Source organism: Euprymna scolopes, chromosome 11 (genome assembly GCF_053919585.1).
Source record: "Euprymna scolopes isolate OS-2025 chromosome 11, ASM5391958v1, whole genome shotgun sequence".
NCBI lineage: Eukaryota > Metazoa > Mollusca > Cephalopoda > Sepiida > Sepiolidae > Euprymna > Euprymna scolopes.
Window position 1 is genome coordinate 3,052,501 of NC_136492.1, and position 25,268 is coordinate 3,077,768.

At 32.8% G+C, this 25,268-nt stretch overlaps 1 protein-coding gene and 2 pseudogenes across 1 annotated transcript in view; 1 reads left to right on the top strand and 2 right to left on the bottom strand.

Moving 5' to 3' along the window:
* The window catches only part of LOC145287730 (regucalcin-like), a 52,665-nt gene extending 41,483 nt beyond the window's left edge, over window positions 1-11,182 (top strand). Inside the window, exons 3-5 of the mRNA XM_080135486.1 lie at window positions 952-1,167; window positions 8,044-8,187; window positions 10,575-11,182. Of these exons, the coding sequence (XP_079991612.1) occupies window positions 952-1,167; window positions 8,044-8,187; window positions 10,575-10,783 (569 nt within the window). The 3' untranslated portion in view covers window positions 10,784-11,182. The remainder of the gene's footprint in view (window positions 1-951; window positions 1,168-8,043; window positions 8,188-10,574) is intronic.
* On the bottom strand, window positions 2,833-2,949 carry LOC145288496 (5S ribosomal RNA; annotated as a pseudogene).
* Window positions 6,884-7,000, bottom strand: LOC145288516 (5S ribosomal RNA; annotated as a pseudogene).
* Window positions 11,183-25,268: the final 14,086 nt, after the last annotated feature.

The window sequence follows — 25,268 nt, forward strand, 5'->3', positions numbered from 1 at the left end:
TCACGTGCTCTTTATAACAAAGAACCACAAAAAAAGAAGGCTGCCTCACGTGCTGACTCAAAAGCACGGTATAACAGGGATCCCAAGGGAAAAAAAGCTGCCTCATGCACAAACTATTATAAATATAAATATCAAAAACTGCCAAATCTTTGCCAAAACGCCAAAGAATGAACCAAGAAAAATTTAATAGTGAAGGTATGAACATTTTAGAACTTTATAATACTCTAACTGTTTTATCAGAGAGGCGGTAGCACTCTCTATGTAATATAGAACCGATGGAGGACCAAGAGGCAACTCCTAAGGCCCAAAACCCAAAGACCTAAAACCCAGCAGGAAGCGACCTGCTACTAATGGAGGCGGCAATGAGCCGCCTCCTAAAAAAGACAATACTATCATGAATGTAAGTTTAAAAATAAGACTGTAAGTAAAAATACTAATTAACAAGAATAAAAAAGCATTGGAAATGCAAAAGGATATAGGGATGGTATGCCAAAAAGTATACAAACAAGATAGCTATGAATGGCTAGGCACATGGAAATAGAATTGCATCCAAAGTATAGCCCTATAGCTTTTTACAACCGTAATGATGGCACGGAATGAAGATTGGAGAAAAGCTATAGGGCTATACTTTGGATGCAATTCTATTTCCATGTGCCTAGCCATTCATAGCTATCTTGTTTGTATACTTTTTGGCATACCATCCCTATATCCTTTTGCATTTCCAATGCTTTTTTATTCTTGTATATATAAGGTGAGCACAGTAAATTTGGAATGCTTGTTATAATAATTCCTGCTAATCATGTATATGCATAAGTTTTTAATAATTCCTGTTAAACATTGCTTCCACATTGTTTAACTTTATTTTTAAGCTCACTTATAGTGTTCAGTTATTCTGGAATTTTTAAAAGATCAAATTTGGTCACTGATTGCATCATATTTTGTTTTTACCAGGAACCATGGGTAAGGAAAAGCAACCAGCCGTGCCAGACCCTGAAGTCGGACATTTCTATATGCTCGACAAGGAACAGAAACTCCATACCATGAAGGATAAAGTGAACATCTCCAACGGATTAACATGGACTGTTGACAACCGAACTTTATTCTACACACATTCACTGCCTCGTAAAGTTTTTGCATATGACTTTGATCTCCCATCTGGAAACATCTGTAAGTTTCGATTGACTTTTTACTTTGATGATAATAATTGGAAATTTTACTTGAAATAGGCTTTATTAAATTTATATTTTCTGTTTTATTATTCATTTTAATTATTTTAGTTGATTAAATATCGATTCCACATCCATGTTGCATTAGCTTTTGAAATGAACAGGTTTAGCATGGCACATGACTTTTCAGAGGGTGTCCATAAGTAATGTTAGTTTTTTTGTTTTATCTTAGATGATATTCAGATGTACAAGGTGGAATTAATCTGATGATCGGATTATTATTAAAATCTGATTTATGGTCCTTAAGACTGAATCTAGGGAATGAATTTCAGAGTGTATACTTCTATATTTTTTTTTGTATTTATTTTTAAAAGATTTTGATCTCTCATCTGAAAACATCTGTAACATCCGATTGACTCTTCAGAGTAATATTACGTTTTATCTTGAGTAATATTATATCTGAAATTCTTTTTCTAACACAGATGCACAAGGTGAAATTAATTTTATGCTAGGGTCATTGTTGAAATCCGATTTATGATCTTTAAAAGAGAATCTAGGGAATGTTGGAGATTATACTTCCATATTTTTAAAAAATTGTCTTAACTGAACAATTTATATTATTGATATCAGTTTTTCTTGTTATTTTGTAATTCTATATTTCATTTAATATTGTACACTTCAAATCCATTCTAAAAACTTTTTTTTTATTGCATTTTCACTAGAAACAAGGCATGGTGCCATTTTGATGTTAGGACATAATAACAGGGATACTATGTAGGGAGTTGAACAGCAAGAGGTCTGTTTACATTGCACTTGAACTTCTGCATGTCAGTACAGTCGGAGAAGCAGGAACCCGGAAGGAAATTCCAAAGTTTAGCAGTTCTGGGGAAGAAACCGTTAGAGTAGAAGGCTTTCTGGCATCTGGGGATTTCTACGGTGTAGGGGTGGGATTTTGCTGTTTTTCGGGTTTGTCGGTGGTATTTACGTCGAGGCGGTACAGGGGCTTGTAGTTCATTGGAGCATATACCATTAAAATACTTGTAAAACAGGCAGAGGGATTCAACATTTAATCGATGGGACAGAGGATGAAGCCTAGCTGACAGTTTGTGACCTATCAGATTGGCTGAATCCTGTCCAGGAGCAAGAGACTAGTAACAGACGCACCAGCCCAAATGTGACAACAATACTTCATTCATTTATGCTTTATTTAGTGTTTATCAAGTTTATGTCATCCTTTTTTTATTTGATAATTTAATGATAGTTAAGTTTGTGTATTTTGAGTTTGTTCTTTTTAAGCATATGCTGCCCAAATTTGTAGTCTGTGTGTTTTATTTGGTAAAATTTTTCATTTGAGTTTTCAGAGTTGAATGCTTTTTTTTTATTCAGTTTTCAGTCTTTTGTTTATTTCTAATCGAAATTGTTTCCAGCAAATTATATTCACAAATTAATTGAATAAGATTTCGAGGTTGTAATCTTTTATATACATGAAGGCTTCCTTCAGTCTTGACAGACTATGGATACCCACTGTAAGAGTGCCTGCGCGTGAAATTTGTGTGGCAAGAGTTGCGCAATCTCCAACCACGCCTCTCCTGAGTCAACATTGTTGCATACCAGTGGCAAGTTGAGGTACAAGACGACTGGAAACAATGCTGAGATAAGCGGAGAGCACATACAGCGCCTAGAATTCCCAAATGGTCACCCATTTGGTATTAGCCAGGCTCAACGTTGCTTAACTTCGGTGATCTGACGAGAACCGGTGTGTCAACGTGATTATGCCGTATAAATATGTACATGCACACACGTTTTTTATTCATTTGGAGTAGATTTCAGTTAGTCTTTAAGTTTATGTTATAAAAATGGTGCATATTCTATCTATGTTGTAACGATTAATCAGAATTCAAAAAAATCGACAAGTTTGGGGTTATCAGAATTGAAAAAATTGGTGCCTATTTTCTGATGCCAAAAACGATTCTTTTAATTGTCTTTTTTTATTTTATCTTCTTTAAGGCAAAATCTTCCATTGCTGGCAATAATGATAAAATAAAAAATATTTATTGATTTTAAATATCAGAAAAGCTAAAATCGATAGATCATTCTCACAAGTGTATTTTTATGTTTACGAAAATATCTGCATATTTAACATATGTTTTTTTTATAGAAATCAGGGAAAATAATAACTCTATAGTTAAATATTTAGAGATTTACAAAGAATCAGAATCAGTAATTGTATCGGAATCGGGAATTTAGTACGGAATCTGCAATTGTATCAGAATCAGGAAAAATATTGGAATCGTCCCATCACTAGTACATATATATCTATATGTGGATATCTTCAGATCAATTATATAGACTTATTTTATATTTTGACTTATTTTATCCTTTGCCGTTTACACCTTCTTTTCTATTTTTCAAAATCCATTATTCTTAACATTTTGATTTTTGATTTTTACGTTAAACGCTTTCTTCCCACTATCAATGACATTATTAATTAATATAATTATTATTAAAAGTTATCATTATCACAGTCACCAACATGTTTACCCCTCATTACATTCTATTTTTAATTATCATTATCACAGTTAGAGTAGATGATTATATCTAAGCATGGAGATAAATTAATTATATACATTTTGAGATTTTATTATTATTTTGTCTTTATAATTTTCAAAGCTTCTCGTAGTAAATAAATGAAAAAGCTATGATGAGAGATGGGAGTAAGGGTAGGGGAGTGAACGGGGTTGGGGGACGAATAGGAAAGAAGAAAGACATGCCTTAGAATCACCATCAATAAATCATTTATGGTTTCCCCTTTTCATTCTTCCTCTTTCCCTTTCTTTCTTTCTTTTTTATCTTCCTCTTTTCTCCCTTATCTTTTTGTTTTCTTCCTTATCTCTTAACCTCCTCACTGATGTGTGCAGGAATGATAGTGCTGGGGCAGGGATATACAAGTGGGCAACGTAATTTGTACATTTTCTGACCACATAAAAACTGTAGTTAAATTAAAAGCATTTTTAGAGAAGACGATTATATCTAAGCATGGAGATATATTAATTATGTACGTTTTAGATTTATTATTATTATTATTATTATTGCCTTACAACTTTCAAAGTTTTGCTTAGTAAATAAGTCAAAAATTCATGATGAGTAAGAGTGGGAGGGAGTAGGAAGGAGAAAAATATGCTTTAAAATCACCAATAAATTATTCATGGTTTCCTCTTTTCATTCTTCCCCTTTCCGTTCTTTCTATTCTTCCTTTCTTCTTATTTTTCTTTTCTCCCTTATCTCTATCTCCTCACTAATGTATGTAAGGATGATAGTGGTGAGATGAGGATAGACAAGAGTGCAACGTTTGTACATTTTCTGACCACATAAAAATTGTCGTCAAATTAAAAGCATTTGTTTTAATTGAGTGACCCCTGATTTATTGGAATTTATTCAAGTCTCCCCTTCCCCTCACTGATTAGCTATTGCCTTGTTCCTTTAAAGGCATGAATTGGCAAGCAGGAGTTCCATCCCCTACTCTCTTAAGGGTCACATAAGCAAGCCTATAAAAAAACCCTCCCACATTGTGTCCGGCCTCTTCAGTGACAAAGCTTCTTCTTCACAATTATTACATTGAACAGTGACTATTTCTCTTTTGGAGTTTGGTGCTTTTGAAAATAAATAATTTAACACAAACCACTGAAATAACAAACACAACAACTTCATATAATTTAACAAAGAAAAAAGGGTTTATTTTGGCAAGCCATTGGTGAATATCCGCAGGGAGATATTGTTCCAGATTAAACCTAGCCTCTGGCCACCTCGTGCTGTCACAGTAGTTATTCCCCGTGAGAATCATCGATACCGGATTAGGAGAACAGAGAGAGAGGAAGGATCCGATCTAGTTGGCGTCTCTCTTGGTAAGGAAGAGTTTTTTCCTTCAAACCGTAAGCTGTCAGAGTTCCTTACCGTAAGCTGTCAGAGTTCCTTAGGAGAGAGGAAAGATCAATGCACCGCACTCCTGATTGGTCAGTATGTGGCCGAATCACACAGAGGAGAGGCATTGATTCGCGAAAGAAAAAAGTTCCGTTTGTTTCTGCTACGCTGTGCACAACCCTTGATGGCAGCAGGAAGACCGTCATTATTCCACCCCCAGTATCCGTTTACATTGCGACTAAGACTAGAAGTATATTTGCTTCTTCAAGAAACGTAGGTCAACTTCGTATTCTCGAATCTTTAATTATTTCAAAAAATACTCCCACACTAAACAATAGACTGGAATTGAGCTCCGCTTTTATAAGTTTAAAACATAAGAAAAACAATAATTAAAATAATATTTAAAAAAAAAAAAAAAATTATTGTTTTAAAATAATTAAAAGATTAATAAAATCTCACACAGTTGCCTCCCTTCAACCCTTGCTTGAATAGTCATCTCCCTTGATTCACAAACGCAACAAGTATTTTAAACACCAACTGATTTATTTTAACGTTCTCCTAACGTCATGTTTTGTTCTATATTTCGCGGTATCACGTGGCAAACTCTGTAACTGCTTTTCCAATTTTGAACACTCTTCCGCTGTCTTCTCTTGAAAAAGGACTAATAGGTCTGAAATATATTGAGATTTATAACACCATTGAATACAACAGAAAAAAAAAAAAAAAAATTACTGTTGTTTAGAGTTAAAATTTGTGTGAAAAAGAAAAAACAAACAACAAAAAAAAATTTATTTCTTTTGTTTTCATTTAATTTTACTCTATATAAAAAAAAATCTCGCATTGTTCTTGGCTTTTAATTTTACCTTATAATTTTCTTCAACAATGCTTCAAGCAAACTACAATCTACTTATATATATATATATATATATATATATATATATATGAACAAATGATTAATAAAACATGTTAAAAAACATCTTGAAAAAGAGTTAAAAACATGTTTAATTTTCAAAAGGAAGCACAAGATAAGTGGACAGTCCTTAATCCGCGGAGTTTCGAAGAAATACTCTCCTTCTCATCAGAGGGCAGGAATTAGCAAAATGTGGGATGGGATTTTGCATGTAAAAGTATTTAATGAAACCACAAGTAAGTCACAGATCTTATTTGGTTAAAAAAAGGGTGAGGTAAGGGGAATAGAAGGTAAAAGAAAAAATGGTAAAAAGATTTCACATGAATGGATAGTCCGGTGAAGGGTAAAAAATCCAATAATGGTAAAATCCAAACACGGTCGAATTAAAAACTTCCAATCCAACAGGTAAGTTCCAAATGGTCCAAAATGATCCAAAAGGCAGAATTCCTTGGAAAAAATCACAAATGGAATGAGTACAAAATCATTAAAAGAAAAGTTCAAATGTGCACAGAAAAAGCACTGGAGAGAATATTTAAAACACATCTGCCAAGGCCGGAAGAATCAAGTAAATATATATATATATATATATATATATATATATATATATATATATATATATATATTCTGTAGAATTCTTTGAATATATATTCTAAATTTTAATTTTGTATATACATATATATAAATGCACATATATATATATATTAAAATAAATATATATATATATATATATATATATATGGATACCCACGGTAAGGGTGCCTGCACGTGAAATTTTTGTGGCAAGAGTTGCGCAATCTTCAACCACACCTCTCCTGAGGCGACATTGTTAAATACCAGTGGTAAGTGGAGGTTCAGGATGACTGAAAACAATGCAGAGATAAGCGGAAAGCACATACAGCACCTAGAATTCCCAAATGGTCACCCATCTGGTACTAGCCAGGCTCAACGTTGCTTAAATTTGGTGATCTGATGAGAACCGATGTGTCAATGTGATTATGCCGTATATATATATATATATATATATATATATATATATGTTTAGTGGTTAAAGTAAAATTCTGAAAATCATAATATAAACACACATATTCGAATTAAGAATTTATTGCTTGACAAAAGGAATATATAGAGGGGAGTTATGTTAATTTCCTTAATCCATGGATTTTCAATGCTGGCTCATATCATCAGAGGAACTGAAATGCAATTAGCAAAATGTTTTTTAAATATTGAGCTTTACCTTTTTGACTAGGATCACCCTGAAAGTATTACCTCAAAGTAATATCTATCAGGATATTTCACCTGATTTTTAATCTGTGTCTTATCTCGCTTTATATATATATATATATATATATATATATATATATATATATATACTAGCGAGGGGTGCCCGGCGTTGCCCAGGTGTTTGGAGGTGTGTGTGTGTGTGTGTGGAAACTCCGGGGGGGGGGGTTAAAAAAAAAAGTAAGCATGAGGATCGAACCCGAACCCTGGAGGCAAAGTTGTAAATTAAAGTGTGAAAAAACAAAAATGTGCGACGTTAACCATTGCCCCACCGCGAGATGCTAACGGAAACCTGTTTGAATTTATTTAATTACTTGGATTTAGCAGGTGCCCGTTTTAATGAGTTAATGAGGTCAAGTTTGACTGCGGGATAGTATTTCATTTACTGCTGAACGCTTTTTTTTCTTTTTTCCCCCCCCCCAAGATGTTATAGGAAAAAGACTAACCCACATGCGGCGAGCGACAAATGTTGAACATTTATCTTCCCAAAATCGAGCAAATTAAACAGACAAGCGAGCTTCGTTAACTGTGAGATATTACGATTTATATGTGATATAAAAAGTTTTAAAAAGTTGTGAAGCAACTGACCGCTTCTCTGAAAAAAGCCTTTTGTAGACATACAGAAAAAGTGAACACACATACATACATACATTTTCGCTTTTATATATATATACATATATATATATATATAAATATATATATATATATATATATATTCTGTAGAATTCCTTGAATATTTATTCTAAATTTTTATTTTGTCTTCATCTGCAGCTAATGAACGAGTGGTAATTGATTTTACCGAGAAACCCATGGATGAATTTGGAATTCCTGATGGAATGACTTCAGACTTGAATGACAAAATATGGCTGGCTTGTTATTTCAGCAGTCGTGTATTCCAAATTGACCCTGAAACTGGTGAGTTTTTCTTTTGATAACTTAAAAAAATTAGTTAAAAAAATTAAATATTAACAAAATCATAATGAAAATAATAAAAATAATAATAAAAAAAATTAAAAAATTATACTAAAATTAAAAATGAACATAACATTTGAAACAAATAAAAAAAAAAATTCAAATCATTTTCTGCTGAATAGTCGTTACCAGCAATGGTTTAAATCAAGCTCTGATGAAGACATTTATGATATGTAAGGTTTTGCTACTATACATTGTGACACAATAGACTGTGTGAATATTTCCACTGGACAATCTGTGAAAAGTTGAATATCAAATACAACAGCAAGTCCTGAAACATCCAAGAAAGAAAAATGGGGCTATAGGCCCAGTTTTGCTTTGTTGAATAAAATTTGTTGAAAAAATTTCGAGATTTCCAATGATGCAACTTTTGATGCCGATACAACGTTCAATCCTTTGTGTTTGCAAATGCTCATCCAAGAAAGGAAAATGGGGCTATGGGTCCAGTTTTGGTTTTAGTTTTCCAGTCTTCAGTTCAAGCAGACCGTTTGGCTACCTTATCTTGAACATCACTGTCACATCACGACATTGCAAGAATTTTTTTTTTTTTTTACATGGGGGTCACCACTTATCAAGGCCCGAAGGCCACTCAGGGGTAAGGGTTATTGCGTGTACAGTAATCAATGAGATAGTATTGTAGTAATCATTAGTATTGGGGGTTTTGATAGTGTCTTACTCAAGGGGGCGGTTTGTCAGGAGTTTGTTTATGTTGGACTTGAAGACGTCCACGTTGTAGTCAGATGGGAAACAGGCAAGCGGCAGAGAGTTCCACTGGCGTGCAGTTCTAAGAAAGAAGCTTTGCTCATGGAATCTACGTTTGGATCTAGGCACAGATAAAGAGTGGGGAAAATTATTGTGACTCATTCCGTTGAGTCGGCCAGATAAATGACAAACTCTGTATCGTTGATGTTTTCATTCCTTTGTAGAAAGATTTCTGCTTTCATACCGAGTTCATAGTGTAGAACAGAAATTTCATATGTTGCACATTTTCTTGAAAGAGCCTATGACTTTTAGCCTTTGCACGAATGAAGTTGATTGCTTCGACTGCAATGTCCATTGCTTTCAGCAAACGTGGTGGTAGAGTTTTCGACACAAGAGCATATCAGTCTAGTGAACAGTAGGAAGGCGTAACGTGTGGCCATTCATTCTTCACAAGTGTGATGATGACAGTCATCGCTGGAGCAGCATCAGTACAGATGTGCTTGAAATTCTGGCAACCAAGTTCATTAACTTCCAAAAAAGAGTCCACAATGGCGTTGTTGTCATTTTAATTGGCAGGTTGGTTTGCCACTTCGTAGCTGGATTGTAGTGCAGGTTTTTCTTTTGGACAGAATCCAAATTTGGGAAGTGTTGCTTTACGGTCGTATCATTCACGTTTCGAAGACAGAGCATCAATGCTATCGTTATTGTAGTTGGCAGAGTATTGCAAAACAATCTGCCTTTATCTTTCACACTTTCTCATTGCGAGCAAAAGCAATCAACTGACTCTCCAGTGCAGTGTCTGTAGACTCGTCTAATTGTAAGTTAACCGTGAGCGTGTTTTGCTTGATTTCAGAGCAAACTTGATGGCACACATCAGTGGTGATGTCATCAATTCGTTGGCAGATTGTCATTAGAAAATGAAATTTGCTGGATTTTCTTTTTTGCCTTTTTTCCGATCATCAGTTCCGCCTTTTTACCCCTTTTTTTGCTCCAAACAAGGGTTGTATATATATATATATATATATATATATATATATATATATATATATATATATATATGTATGTATGTATGTATGACTGGACTTTGTTCCGATCATCAGTTCCACCTTTTTACCCCTTTTTTTGCTCCAAACAAGGGTTGTATATATATATATATATATATATATATGTATGACTGGACTTTGTTCCGATCATCAGTTCCCCCTTTTTCTCTGTACATGGTTTGAGAAGTTCCTCAGCAATTTTGTGCAATTTCTTGCATTTCACAATTTGGTTTGCCACTTCGTAGCTGGATTGTAGTGCAGGTTTTTCTTTTGGACAGAATCCAAATTTGGGAAGTGTTGCTTTACGGTCGTATCATTCACGTTTCGAAGACAGAGCATCAATGCTATCATTATTGTAGTTGGCAGAGTATTGCAAGACAAAAATTCTTCCTTTATCTTTCACACTTTCTCATCGCAAGCAAAAGCAATTAACTGACTCTCCAGTGCAGTGTCTGTAGACTCGTCTAATTGTAAACTGGAGAGTGTTTTGCTTATATATGACTGGACTTTCCACTGGTCTTTTAGTTTAATCATTATTGCAATAATAGATTGGATTTGTTTAATTTGACGTTTTCTTCACAACAGGTAAAATTCTGCAGACGATCAAGTTTCCTGTCACCAACCTGACATCCTGTTGCTTCGGTGGACCGAATTATGACGAGCTGTACGTAACCAGTTCAACCATTGGTGTAACTGCGGACGAATTAAAACACAACCAACCTCTTGCTGGTTCGATCTTTAAAGTAAATAACATCAATGCAAAAGGTGCACCAGCAACTGTTTATCAAGGATGAGAACACGATTGTGACAAAACTTCAATCATTTTTTAAAAGGTGACATCCACCCTAAATGGCACTTATTGAATCATTAATAAAATTCTGTCTTTTCTGAAAATTAAAAATCTTGGTAAAAAAAATTGACAAATAATTTGACAAACATTTTAAAAGAACAATAGGTTTATTGAGTCGCACACGACTCCAATCGTTTATGTAAGATGACATTCTCCAAAAATACCTCCCATGGAATAGTTGATAAAATTTCAAAATATTTGGTACGAATAAACTTCAATTTATGCCTGACTTGTCCACCAAATTACATTTATAAATGTCCTACAGTTTTTTCTTGGCATTCACGGATGCAACAGTTTAATGATTTTTTTTTTAATGAATATTAAAATTTTAAAATAAATCGAATAATGTAATTGTTAAAATTGACTGAGTGTGCAGTTGGCAGTCAGTGGCCAGCTGACCCTTTGGAAGCGAATGGTAGAAGATTACCTATGTAAATACAAGTGAATTCCTGACGTTCATTCGACCGGTTGATTCGATAAATAAAGAAGTCATCATCATGTTTTATAAGTGTTGTCTCGTGATATAATTCAGTTACAACAAAAAAGGTAATGTGTTTATCATCAATTATAACGAACTCTTGTGTGAAGCTTCCAAGTATTATGTGTTTCATCTCCTCTATTACAAGAAATGTCTCCCTTAGTCTGTGTTAAGAACTTGTATACATCTCCAGTGTGCAGTTCGTACAGTGTTTATCAAGGATGAGAACACGATTGTGACAAGACTTCAATGGGTGACATCCACCCTAAATGGCACTTATTGAATCATTAATAAAATTCTGTCTTTTCTGAAAATTAAAAATCTTGGTAAAAAAAATTGACAAATAATTTGACAAACATTTTAAAAGAACAATAGGTTTATTGAGTCGCACACGACTCCAATCGTTTATGTAAGATGACATTCTCCAAAAATACCTCCCATGGAATAGTTGATAAAATTTCAAAATATTTGGTACGAATAAACTTCAATTTATGCCTGACTTGTCCACCAAATTACATTTATAAATGTCCTACAGTTTTTTCTTGGCATTCACGGATGCAACAGTTTAATGATTTTTTTTTTAATGAATATTAAAATTTTAAAATAAATCGAATAATGTAATTGTTAAAATTGACTGAGTGTGCAGTTGGCAGTCAGTGGCCAGCTGACCCTTTGGAAGCGAATGGTAGAAGATTACCTATGTAAATACAAGTGAATTCCTGACGTTCATTCGACCGGTTGATTCGATAAATAAAGAAGTCATCATCATGTTTTATAAGTGTTGTCTCGTGATATAATTCAGTTACAACAAAAAAGGTAATGTGTTTATCATCAATTATAACGAACTCTTGTGTGAAGCTTCCAAGTATTATGTGTTTCATCTCCTCTATTACAAGAAATGTCTCCCTTAGTCTGTGTTAAGAACTTGTATACATCTCCAATGTGCAGTTCGTACAGAAAAAAGTTTTGAACATTTTACGAATTTTATTCCAAATTTTGATGAAAATCAATGGTAAACAGGCGTCATCAATAATTTTACTGAATAAAAACTTAGACCATCATTTATTTGGTATTTCTTTAGATAAAAATAAATTCTTACTTGTGTACATTAACTTATTTTAATTTAATAAGTACAACTTTCTTATGACAACAAAATTAAATTATTACAATAAACATGTTCCATACTTCTTCTTTTAAAATCAGCAGACATTTTGTATTTATATTTGACTGCAGATATTTTTTTAACATAACCCGTTTTTTTAGAATAATTATCCAATTTTTTGTAAAAAAAAAGTCATAAAATCAAAACACACACCCACAGACAGACAGACATTTGGAAAATTCATAATAAGATAACTCGCTTTTTTTATAATTATCCAATTTTTTTTTTTAATAGTCATAAAAATCAAAACTGAAATTGCAAAGTCTATTCATGCATCAATACAAGTTGCCTTCAATAAATTTCCACATTTTTTTGTATAAGCATTTAAAACGTGTTCTCTTGTCCGAATGAACTTGTGTGTAGAAACTTTGACTACCTTAAGTGATCCATGACCATCTTGTTATCACTGAATAAAAAAAAAAACTTACACCAAATTAAATAGAAAACTGTTATGAGAAAAATGAATAATTTCTTACTATTTTCTTTTTATTTATAACAAAATCGAATTAATTAAAATTGTTACAGTAAGCTTGATCCATACCATTTTTTTTTGTTGATTTTGTTTAAATCATCGACATTTTGTATTCATATTTGACTGCAGACATTTTTAAAATATAATTTGCTTTTTTGTTATTTTTTTTTTCAATGCAATTTTTAGTAAAACTCAAAAAAAAGTATATATATATATATATATAAATTCAGTATATTAAGACATCAATTTACTAATTATCATTGAAAATTTTTGAAAAAAATAATTATTTTTTCAGAGATATTTAAATTTGATTTATTCAAATTTAAAATCTATATATTAATACGTTTTTTGTGTCACACTTACATCTTTTTTCTTTTGATTGACTGTCGTTTAATTGTTATGACCTTCCATTTCTTGTAATAAATAATTTTACCAAGAATTCTTCATAAGTTTTGGTTTTTGTTTTGATTCAAGCTGATGCACCCAAGTCATATGGATATATATTAGAAATCACAACTTTATAATATATAAAAATCGATAGAAATTTGACTTTTATATCTACAAAATCTGCAAGAAATAAAATATCATATTTAAGCGTATTTTACGATTAGGCTCTGCCGTGTGTCCCTGCTAGCTTAGATGAATACTTTTGCAGTTTTAACAAAAAAGTGACAATAATATCAGGGTGTCTCCATTTACGTTAAACATCCATAGAATGCCAACATCAATATTTTATATATTAAAGAATCTGCTGTGGAATTTCCACAGGTCTCGCTAGTTTCTTTAACTTTTTATTATCACTGTGACAACATTTTCACTGACCATCTTGTTGTTTGTCGAGAGACCTCTAGCAACACCAGGTAATCATGGCTGGAATTATGTGATAATATAGACGCCCCCCCCCCTCCTCAAGTGGAAAGAATTTAAAAAAAAGAAAAGAGGAAAAATAAAAAGAAGGAAATAAGTTTATCAGCAAAACAAAGGTATAGAAAGTTGTTCAACGCGCATAAAATAAAACTGAAATGGTGCTATTGGAGAAGAAGGCTTTCTTACACCTAGGGATCTCTACTGTGAAGGGGTGGGACTTAGTTGCTTGTTGGGTTTGTCGGGGGTAGTCACGTGGAAAAGATACAAGTGTTTGTAGTTCATCAGAGCATTCACCATTAAAGTATTTTTAGAACAGGCAGAGGGATGCAACATTTCGTCGATGGGACAGAGGCTGAAGCCTAGATGACGGTTCAGGACCTATCAGGTTGGCGACTCTCCTTTGAACCCTGTCCAGGAGTGAGAGATAAGCAGTAAATGCACCAGCCCAAATGTGACAACAGTACTCCACGGCCTCAATAGAACATAGATTGGGACCTTTAACGTGTAAAGGATCAATGGTGTCACACACGTATCCAGAATTTTAAATCAATGTTTCATAATTAGAATTTGATGGAATGTACTTTAAACAAAACAAAGCACAGGGATAATGGTGTATATCAATTTTTTCTTTTTTCACAAAGGAGTCACTATTTATGAAGGCCCGGAGGTCACTTGCAGATAAGGGTTAAAGAGTGTACAACAGTCAATAGGCAAATATTGTAGTAATCATCAGAAGTCGAAATTTGGTAAATTGGATTACTTAAGCGAACGGCTCATCAAGAACTTGTTCACGTTGGACTTGGAAGACAACTATATTGTTTTTGTTTTTTTTCCTCTTTCAAATTCTTGTTTGCTGCTTGGATGTGCGCATGCGCATCGAGTTGAAACTCAGCTTGTGCTGTTATGATTGGCTGATTACGATGTTATGTCAGATAGCAGCTAAACCCAAGCTGTTGACGTCGTGTTACGGGAAAAGTCAAGCCAAACGCTGAGTTACGTCTGGTTCAAAGGATACATAAGTACCCAATTTTGTTTTATTTTTTTGTTTTATTATTTGCTATTTATTTATTTTTTTTTTTTTACATGGTATTTTTACACTTTTCAAGGCCCGGAAGCCACTCGGGGATAAGGGTTATTGCGTGTACAGTAATGAATGGGATAGTATTTATTTTTTGTTTTATTTATTCATTTTTTGTTTTATTTATTTATTTTTTGTCTCATTTATTTTTTGTTTATTTATTTATTTTTGTCTTATTTATTTTTTATTTTATTTATTTATTTTTTTGTTTTATTTATTTATTTTTTTTGTCTTATTTATTTTTTGTTTTATTTATTTATTTTTTGTCTTATTTTTTTTTTTGTTTTACTTATTTATTTTTTGTCTTATTTATTTTTTTATTTTATTTATTTATTTTTTGTCTTATTTATTTATTTTGTTTTATTTATTTATTTTTTGCCTTATTTATTTTTTGTTTTATTTATTTATTTTTGTCTTATTTATTTTTTTATTTTATTTATTTATTTTTTGTCTTATTTATTTATTTTGTTTTATTCATTTATTTTTTGTCTTATTCATTTATTTTGTTTTATTTATTTTTTGTCTTATTTATTTATTTTTTGTCTTATTTATTTTTTGTTTATTTATTTATTTTTGTCTTATTTATTTTTTTATTTTATTTATTTATTTTTTTGTTTTATTTATTTATTTTTTGTCTTATTTATTTATTTTTTGTCTTATTTATTTATTTTTTGTCTTATTTATTTATTTTTTGTCTTATTTATTTTTTGTTTTATTTATTTATTTTTTGTCTTATTTATTTATTTTTTGTCTTATTTATTTTTTGTTTTATTTATTTATTTTTTGTCTTATTTATTTTTTTGTTTTATTTATTTATTTTTATTTCATTCAAAAATCGACATTAGTTTGAAAATAAAGAGAATTTTTACTTGGAAACAAGAAAATATCCAGAAATTTTTATTTTTATTTTGGAAAAGTCATTTTTATAGCCGTGATATGACATCATAGATTTATGAGTTACATCATGGTTTAAAACATGAATTCAAACATAATCGATAATCTATATATAAATAACACAGATGTATGTATGTCTGTGTGTGGAAATATTTAACCAATAAACTCTTAAACTGTTAATCACATAACAATGAAATTAACCGGAACAAGACGCCATACACCAAGAATCGTTTATAATGAGTAAAATCTTTGTTTGGATGGACGAATGAGGCGGCGATGCCTTCGTTCAGTCTTGAAAGACAAAGGATACCCCCTGTAGGGGCAGCTTCACATGAAATTGTGAGGCAAGTGTTGCACAATCCCCAACTGCACCTTTCCTGAATCGGCACTGTTTGAGTCCAATGGCAAGGAGAAGACCAGGATGACTGGAAACAATGGCGAGATAAGCGGAGAGCAGATACAGCACCTAGAAGTCCCAAATGGTCACCCATATAGTACAGACCAGGCTCAATGTTGCTTAACTTTGGTGATCCAGCGGAATCTGGTGTGTCGACGTGATTATGCTATACATGTATAGAAATATGTCATCAAGTTGAAATGCAAAATGTTCACTTCAACTTGTACTATTGACAACCAAACTTTATTTAACATATCGACTCGTGAGAAAATATCAGCAGCAGCAGAGAATGACTGGCTTGCAAAGAGATTGGCATATGCACCTTTTTCAAAAAGTAGTATGAAGTGTGTGCAAGAAAAAAGGAAAAAAGAGAAAATAATGCTCTACGTAGTCGGGAAAAGAAGAAATTCCAGTAAAGCAACTGGCTCAGGCGGCATTCCAATTATAGTGTTAAAAAAGCTCCAACCAAAACTTGCTCCCATACTTACAAAACTGTTTAAGCCTTGCCTTAAGGAGAAGTGCTTTCCAACACTCTGGAAAACCTCATCAGTATACCCTGTATTTAAGAATTCAGGTGATAAGTCATTTCCCTCTCAGTACAGACCAATAAGTCTCTTGTGTGTCATGAGTAAGTTGCTGGAATCCATATTAAATAGAGAAGTAGTCAACCACCTCAGCAGAAATAACCTTCTTAGCAACACGCAATATGGTTTCCATTCTGCCAGATCTACAGCAGATGTGCTAACGGTTATATCTCATAGGATTAGTGAATCTCTCGACAAAAGCTTCCTCTCTAGGGCAATTACTCTTGACATATCAAAGGCCTTCGATAAGGTATGGCATAAAGGCCTACTTCACAAGATTTCCATCTACGGTATAACTGGAAATGTTTTCTCAATCATTAAATCATTTCTCTCTGATAGGCTATTAAAAGTAGTGGTTGACGGGTAGAAATCAGAGGCCCACAGTATTAATGCTGGAGTCCCTCAGGGGTCCATCCTGGGTCCAACTCTCTTCCTGATCTACATCAATGATCTCCCAAAACACATACTTAAATCATTCATTGATATCTATGCTGATGACACGACTATCTATGGCAACACATCAAAGGCCGTAAATGACAAAATTCTCTCTGATTCTCTCTCCTCGGATCTTGAGCGTGTGGTACACTGCGGTAAAAGGTGGCTGGTTACCTTTTAATGCATCTAAAACCAAGCTCCTATCCTTACATCATCAATGCTCTGATCCCCATCTGGCATCAATTGAAATGGATGGCTCTCGTCTTGGGGAGGCTCCATGTTTTGACAAGCTTCTGGGTTTGACTTTTACTCCTTATCTGAAATGGAACACATACATCAAGTCTGTTGCCCAGTTCGCTGGGAAAATGATGGGATCCTTCTACCGCTCCAGAAGATATCTCACTACTGATGCAGTTCTCTATCTGTATAAAAGCCAAGTACGTCCAAGGATGGAGTATTGCTGCCACATCTGGGCTGGAGCTGCTAAAAACAGCCCATCCTGCCTTGACAGAGTACAAAATAGAATTCATGGCTTAGTGGGGGATGCCCTTTTTTCTTCCCCACAACCTCTTCTTTCTTAGAAGTGCACGCCTATGGAACTCTCTACCGCTTTCCTGTTTCCCACCTGACTACAACTTGGATGTCTTCAAGTCCAACATAAACAAATTTCTGATAAATCGTCCCCTTAAGTAAGACACTTTCTCAAATCTCCAATACTAACGATTACTACAATACTATCCCATTAATTACTGTACACGCAATAACCCTTATCCCCGAGTGGCTTCTGGGCCTTGAAAAGTGGTGACCTCCATGTAAAAAAAAAAAAAAAAGTCAACGAAAAAGTCAAGGACAAGAATGGGCTGGTATGAAGAAGAAAAGTGTTCACCGGGGGAGATGGACGATGGCAGAAGACTATTAAGTGGTGTCAAGACAGAAAGTAACAGTATTAAAAACCTTTGTTAAAAAAGAAAAACATGCCGAAACGAACAGGTATAACATTCTGGTTGACTTTTCAGAGGGTGTTCATAAGTAATGTGTTTTTATTTTATCTTAAATGATATTCTGTTTAAAATTATTTTGCTAACAATTTCTATGTCAGGTGCACAAGATGAAATTAATCTGATGCTCGGGTTATTGTTAAAATCTGATTTATGGTTCTTAAGAGTGAATCTTGGAAATTTCAGAATGTATATATATATATATATATATATATCCATCTATATATATATCATGTTATTTTGACGTCAATCAGCCTGCTAGTATATATATATAAATTTATTCTCTCGCTCACGACATGTGGCCAATTCTCACCCTCATTTTAAAAGATTTTTTACTTTTCTTGCAACTCTCCATGTCATGACTCATACATATCGGATCTTTTTCTTGCATTTGAACTGATATTTCCCAGACGGACTTTACTATTTGGAGTACAGCTTATAAAAATTGAAATTTAGTTAACCATCCAACCTCTATCTTTATACATGCTTTGGAGTGGTGCTTTGTTGAAATAAAATTTGGTGAAAAATTTCGAGATTTCCAATGATGCAACTTTTGATGCTGATACAACGTTCAATTCTTTGTGTTTGCAAATGCTCATCCAAGTCTTCAGTTCAAGCAGACAGTTTGGCTACCTTATCTTGAACATTCACTGTCATATCACGACATTGCAAGAATTGACTCATTCCGTTGAGTCGGCCAGAAATATCGGCCAGATAAATGACAAACTCTTTATCGTTGATGTTTTCATTTCTTTGTAGAAAGATTTCTGCTTTCATACCGAGTTCATAGTGTAGAACAGAAATTTCATATGTTGCACATTTTCTTGAAAGAGCCTATGACTTTTAGCCTTTGCACGAATGAAGTTGATTGCTTCGACTGCAATGTCCATGGCTTTCAGCAAACGTGGTGGTAGAGTTTTCGACACAAGAGCATATCAGTCTAGTAAACAGTAGGAAGGCGTAACGTGTGGCCATTCATTCTTCACAAGTGTGATGATGACAGTCATCGCTGGAGCAGCATCAGTACAGATGTGCTTGAAATTCTGGCAACCAAGTTCATTAACTTCCAAAAAAGAGTCCACAATGGCGTTGTTGTCATTTTAATTGGCAGGTTGGTTTGCCACTTTGTAGCTGGATTGTAGTGCAGGTTTTTCTTTTGGACAGAATCCAAATTTGGGAAGTGTTGCTTTACGGTCGTATCATTCACGTTTCGAAGACAGAGCATCAATGCTATCGTTATTGTAGTTGGCAGAGTATTGCAAGACAATATTCCTTTATCTTTCCCACTTTCTCATTGCGAGCAAAAGCAATCAACTGACTCTCCAGTGCAGTGTCTGTAGACTCGTCTAATTGTAAGTTAACCGTGAGCGTGTTTTGCTTGATTTCAGAGCAAACTTGATGGCACACATCAGTGGTGATGTCATCAATCTGTTGGTGATTGTCATTAGAAAATGAAATTTGCTGGATTTTCTTTTTTGCCTTTTTTCCGATCATCAGTTCCGCCTTTTTACCCCCTTTTTGCTCCAAACAGGTCATATATATATATATATATATATGACTGATTGAGAAACGCTGCCCTAGACTTTTCATCCTTTTTCTCTTTCCTATCGTATTTCTCTTAATACTCAAGATCTACCCCCACCCCCTAGACAAACACACTGCCTGAGTATGGCACAAAACTACATCCAACCGCGTGATCCACTTTGTGAGTTTTGAGGATGAAGTTACCCCCATAGTTGCCACTATTCCTACATTCACTCTGATCCAGATAAATGACAGTACCTGTCACGACTCATGTATTGATTAAATAGAATTCTTTTTTTTTTTTTGAGCTTATACTAACACCTGGTTTCTCCATTGACTGACAGACTTACAGAAATGGACAAATATCTTGTAACTGAACACGGTTTATCAACTTGAGGGCCATCTATCTCTGAGATCCACAGAAACTCAATAGACTTGCTTGCCCTAATGGAATATCTAACCAGATATCGCTTGAACCACATGGCAAGAATACTCGGGATCTATCAACTTTTCACCTATGGACATAAAAACTATGAAATCCATCATCTCGTCTGAACATTACTTTTGTAAAATGTCAAGTGGCTCACAATCACAATATGGAAGCTTGCATCCAAGAAGATGTTACTATTTGAAAGACTTTTAGCTAAATTTTAACATTCACATGCAACATGAATTGAAACAAATATATTAAGAACATTGGCAAAGAAGGTGGGCTCCCTCTACCATGCTAGAAAATTACTCACACTAGAGCGTATTCTATATCTTTACAAATACATTGTGTATTATTACCACAGCTGGGTTGGTGTGTCTACTAATAGTCTCTTTCTTTTTTAAAAGTCTCAAATCTAATCGGTTCCTCACTTCCAACCAAGCTCCAACCTCTGTCCCATCCCTGTGCCTGTTTTCCAAATACTTTAATGGAATATGCTTTGATAAACTCAAAACATTTGTGGCCCTCTCGACACACATACTCCAAACCTGACAAGCAGTAAAATCCCACCTCTTCACTGTCGAGGTACGTAAATGCTGAAAAGAATTCTACTCTAATAGTTTTTTTCCATCGGACTGCGAGACTTTAAAAATTTCCTCCCTGCTCCCGTTATTGTACTAATCTGCAGAAATTTAAATGTAATGTGAACAGACATCTTGCTGCTCAACTCCCCACAGTCCCATATTAGATACAATTCCAAATAGTAGCCGCTTATATTCGAAGTGGCAATATGCTTTGTTTTAGGTAAAATGGCACAAAAAAAAAAAAAAAAAAAAAAATGGACTTTCTACGGGTCTTTTTAGTTTCGATCGTTATTGTAATAGAATTTTAATAGAATAACACATTAACTCTGTTATATATGCTGCAAACAGACTACTTTTCATTGTGTCGAAAATCATTTTGTCTGTGTTGCCCCATGAGGAGATATACTTTAATATTTGAAGAAATGTGAGGGGAGTACTCACTTTGATACACTGTGTGTGTGTGTGTATATATATATATATATATATATATATATATACATACATACAGGGTGTCCGTACAGTTACTATACAGTCTTATTGTATTAATAGTTAATATTTATTACAGGGTGTCTGTATAGTAACTTGTAAGACTGTATAGTAACTTTACGGACACCCTGTATGTATGTATGTATGTATGTGTATGTGTATGTATATATATATATATATATATATATATATATATATATGAGAGAGACAGAGAGAGAGAGTTACAACCCACAGGTCTTATTAGTTTTAATCATTATTGCAATGATAGATTGAATCTTTTTAATTGGATGTTTTCTTCACAACAGATAAAAATTTGCAGACGATCAAGTTTCCTGTCACTAACGTGACATCTTGTTGCTTCGGTCGACCAAATTACGACAAGCTGTATGTAACTAGTTCAACCATCTGTTCAACTGCGGACGAATTAAAACACAACCAACCTCTTGCTGGTTCGATCTTTAAAGTAAATAACATCAATGCAAAAGGCGCACCAGGAATTGCTTATCAAGGATGAGAACACGATTGTGACAAGACTTCAATGGGTGACATCCACCCTAAATGGCACTTATTGAATCGTTAATAAAATTCTGTCTTTTGTGAAAATTAAAAAAAAAAAATATTGACAAATAATTAAAAGAACAATAGATTTATCGAGTCGCACTCAATCGTTTATAGAAGGTGATTAGGATCACCTCTGAAAATGCCTCCCAGGGAATTGATAATAAAATTTGTAATCTTTGCATATTTGGTACGAATATATATATATATATGATTAGTTTTTTTGGAAAAAGAATTCCAGCAGAGTGCTCAATTAAAAGGAAAATCCAAATTTTAAGAGCGTACTTATATTTTGTGTACAGAAAGTTGTTAGTTGAGACAGGTCATTGGTACCGTCGGTTTCAAGCCCGATAATAAGGCCCGTTTAAGGTATCCTTAACGAGCTCTCTTCAGCCAATATTCGTCTCTCGAACAAGTTTTGTTTTTAACATTTGATTGTATGGGGCCGTATACCAAATTATAGTTCTTTTTCTTCTATTTTTAATTTTATTATAGTTGTTGGTGTTTTGTTGCTTATATTTGATATCGATATTTTTGTATCCACTATTTTTTAGGGCTGCTTCGTAGATATTGGTTGACCTGTTAAATGCAGAGACGAATATTGGCTGAAGAGAGCTCGATAAGGATACCTTAAACGGGCCTTATTATCGGGCTTGAAACCGACGGTACCAATGACCTGTCTCAACTAACAACTTTCTGTACACAAAATATATATATATATATATATATATATTTTTATATAAAATGGGTTAAGAAATTCCAATGAAAGAAAGATGTATATTTATATAAGGGAGTAGTCACCAACAATGTGTATTTTTTAACATTTTATTATTCCGTGTCTTGGTTTTTCATTGAGAATTATGTTTGGATCATTGTAATAATGTTTTTAAGTCATTGAAATCGTTTTTACGCGCGCGAACGTCTGAAACGCGCGTAAAAACGATTTCAATGACTTAAAAACATTATTACAATGATCCAAACATAATTCTCAATGAAAAACCAAGACACGGAATAATAAAATAATGTTAAAAAATACACATTGACTACTCCTTTATTTAAATATATATATATGATTAAACTTCAGTCTATGCCTGACTTGACAACCAAGTTACATTTATGAATATCCAACAGTCTTTGTTTTATCGATATGCACAGATGTAACAGTTTAATAATGATTTTTTTTCAATAAATGATCAAATTTAAGAATAAATCGAATAATGTAATTAAAGTTGGAGTATAAATTCATACAGAAAAAAACATTTTACACAAGTTTTTTTTTTTTTTCAAATTCTAAGGAAAAACTATTATAAACAGACGTCATCAATAATTTTAGAGTATTACTGAATAAAAAACTTATAACAAGTTAAATATGCAAACGATCTACGTGTTCTCTTGTTCAAATGGACTTTTGTGTGAGTGTGTTTAGCTAGAAATTTTTATTACATTTAAGTAATCTATGACCATCTTGTTATTACGGAATAAAAAAAAACTTATACCAAGTTAAATATGAAACTTTTTTATAGAGAAATTAATTATTTCTTACTATTTTTTTTTTTTATTATTTACAACAAAATTGAATTAAAACAATTGTTACAGTAAGCTTGTTCCATTTTTTTTTTTTTTTTTTTTTTTTTTAAAATCAGCGACATCTTGTATTTCTATTTGACTGCAGATTTTTTTTTCTTTTAAATATAACTTGCTTTATGTTTTTAATCATGCAATTTTTAATATAAAAAAAAAAATTAAAATAATTAAAAAATAAATCATATATCTATATTAATCCACTAGATTAAGACATTAATTTACTAATTATCGTTTAAATAGTTTTGGAAAAAATGATTATTTTTTTCAGAGATGTTTAAATTTGATTTATTCAAACTTTAAATCTTCATCTTAATACGATAGCGCCTGTTATTTTGTGTGCCACGTTTACATCTATTTTCTTCCAATTGACTGTCGTTTAATTGTTATGGCCTTCCATTTCTTGTAATAAATAATCTTACCAAGAATTCTTCACAAGTTGTTTTGGTTTCAATTATAGCGGATGGCACTCAAGTTATATATATTACAATAGAAAAATGCAAGCATGAAAAGTAAATATGGAAAAGTAAACGACTAGTTGTTAAAACTGGAAAAGAAAACAAGATATTCTAGTAAAAAAAAAATATTAATTTATAACTTAAAATATTGCAGCATTAAGAATTGATTATATAAGGTTATAAACTGAATTAAAAAAATATTCTTAATGCTGCAATATTTTATATTTTTTACTAGAATATCGTTTTCTTTTTCAGTTTTAACAACTAGTCCTTTACTTTTCCATGTTTAATCTTAACCATATTACTTTTCATGCTTGCATTTTTCTTTTGCAATCCATGATTTTTCCAGTAAATTCACATCTTTGTTTAATTTCAGTTTTTTTTTTACCCCATAAAACATACATATTGTAATAACAATGTACGGCACTCGTCTGCTTTCAATAAAATCCCCCCAGTTATCTCCCTTTCATTCTGTTTCATTTGTGACTTCTCTTTTTGTGAGTGGTGAATTGGTAGCAATAGTAGTCGCTGAAGCGACGTGGTTGCTAATATGTTGCCCACCTGCTTACATTTTTTTTACGATTTTGAACACCAGTAAATTCATCATAACTTTTGTTTTAATGAACAAAAAAAATTTTTTTTTTTCAAAATATAGCTGAGAAGGTGATCTATAAACTGTAATAATTGTTTGAAATTTGCTTGAAAAATGCCAGTGTGGTGAAGCTTTTAATCAGTTCTAAACGACTAAAACTGCTACTTAACTATATATTTAAACACTGTGTTTGGATGATGAGATATATATATATATATATATATATATATATATATATATATAATTTGAATTCAGTATATTAAAACATTAAATCTACATCTTATCACAATCCTACTTGGCCTTCGGGACAAGATCAAAGTGTAGTATCTGTTCTTCAGATGCTACACTTCCATCTCGTTCTCTTTCGGTGGAGGAGAAATCCTTCACTACTGAGACAATTTTTATTTTTGTACCTTTTCTCCACGTTAAAAAACGACCCTGGTGTCTAACTCTGTCCCGTGGGGAGGCATAGTAAATAGGTACATCTTATTACAATAGTGTGTGTGTTATTTTGTGTGGTGCTTATATCTTTTTTCTTCTGAGTGACTGTCATTTAATTGTTATGACCTTCCATTTCTTGTAATAAATAATTTTACCAAGAATTATTCACAAGTTTTGGTTTCGGTTTCAATTATAGCTGATGGCACTTAAGTGTGTGTGTGTGTGTGTGTGTGTATATAACTACTTCATTTACTCACATAAAAATAATATACGAAAGTATAGATTCATGCGTAAACTAAGTATTTACTTCAAAAGTGCTCAATACATAGGTAGAGCTAGTTAGTAATTTATAAAATATATATGGCGATTAAGCTACACTGAATATTCGGCGTTTCATTAGGATTCGTCAG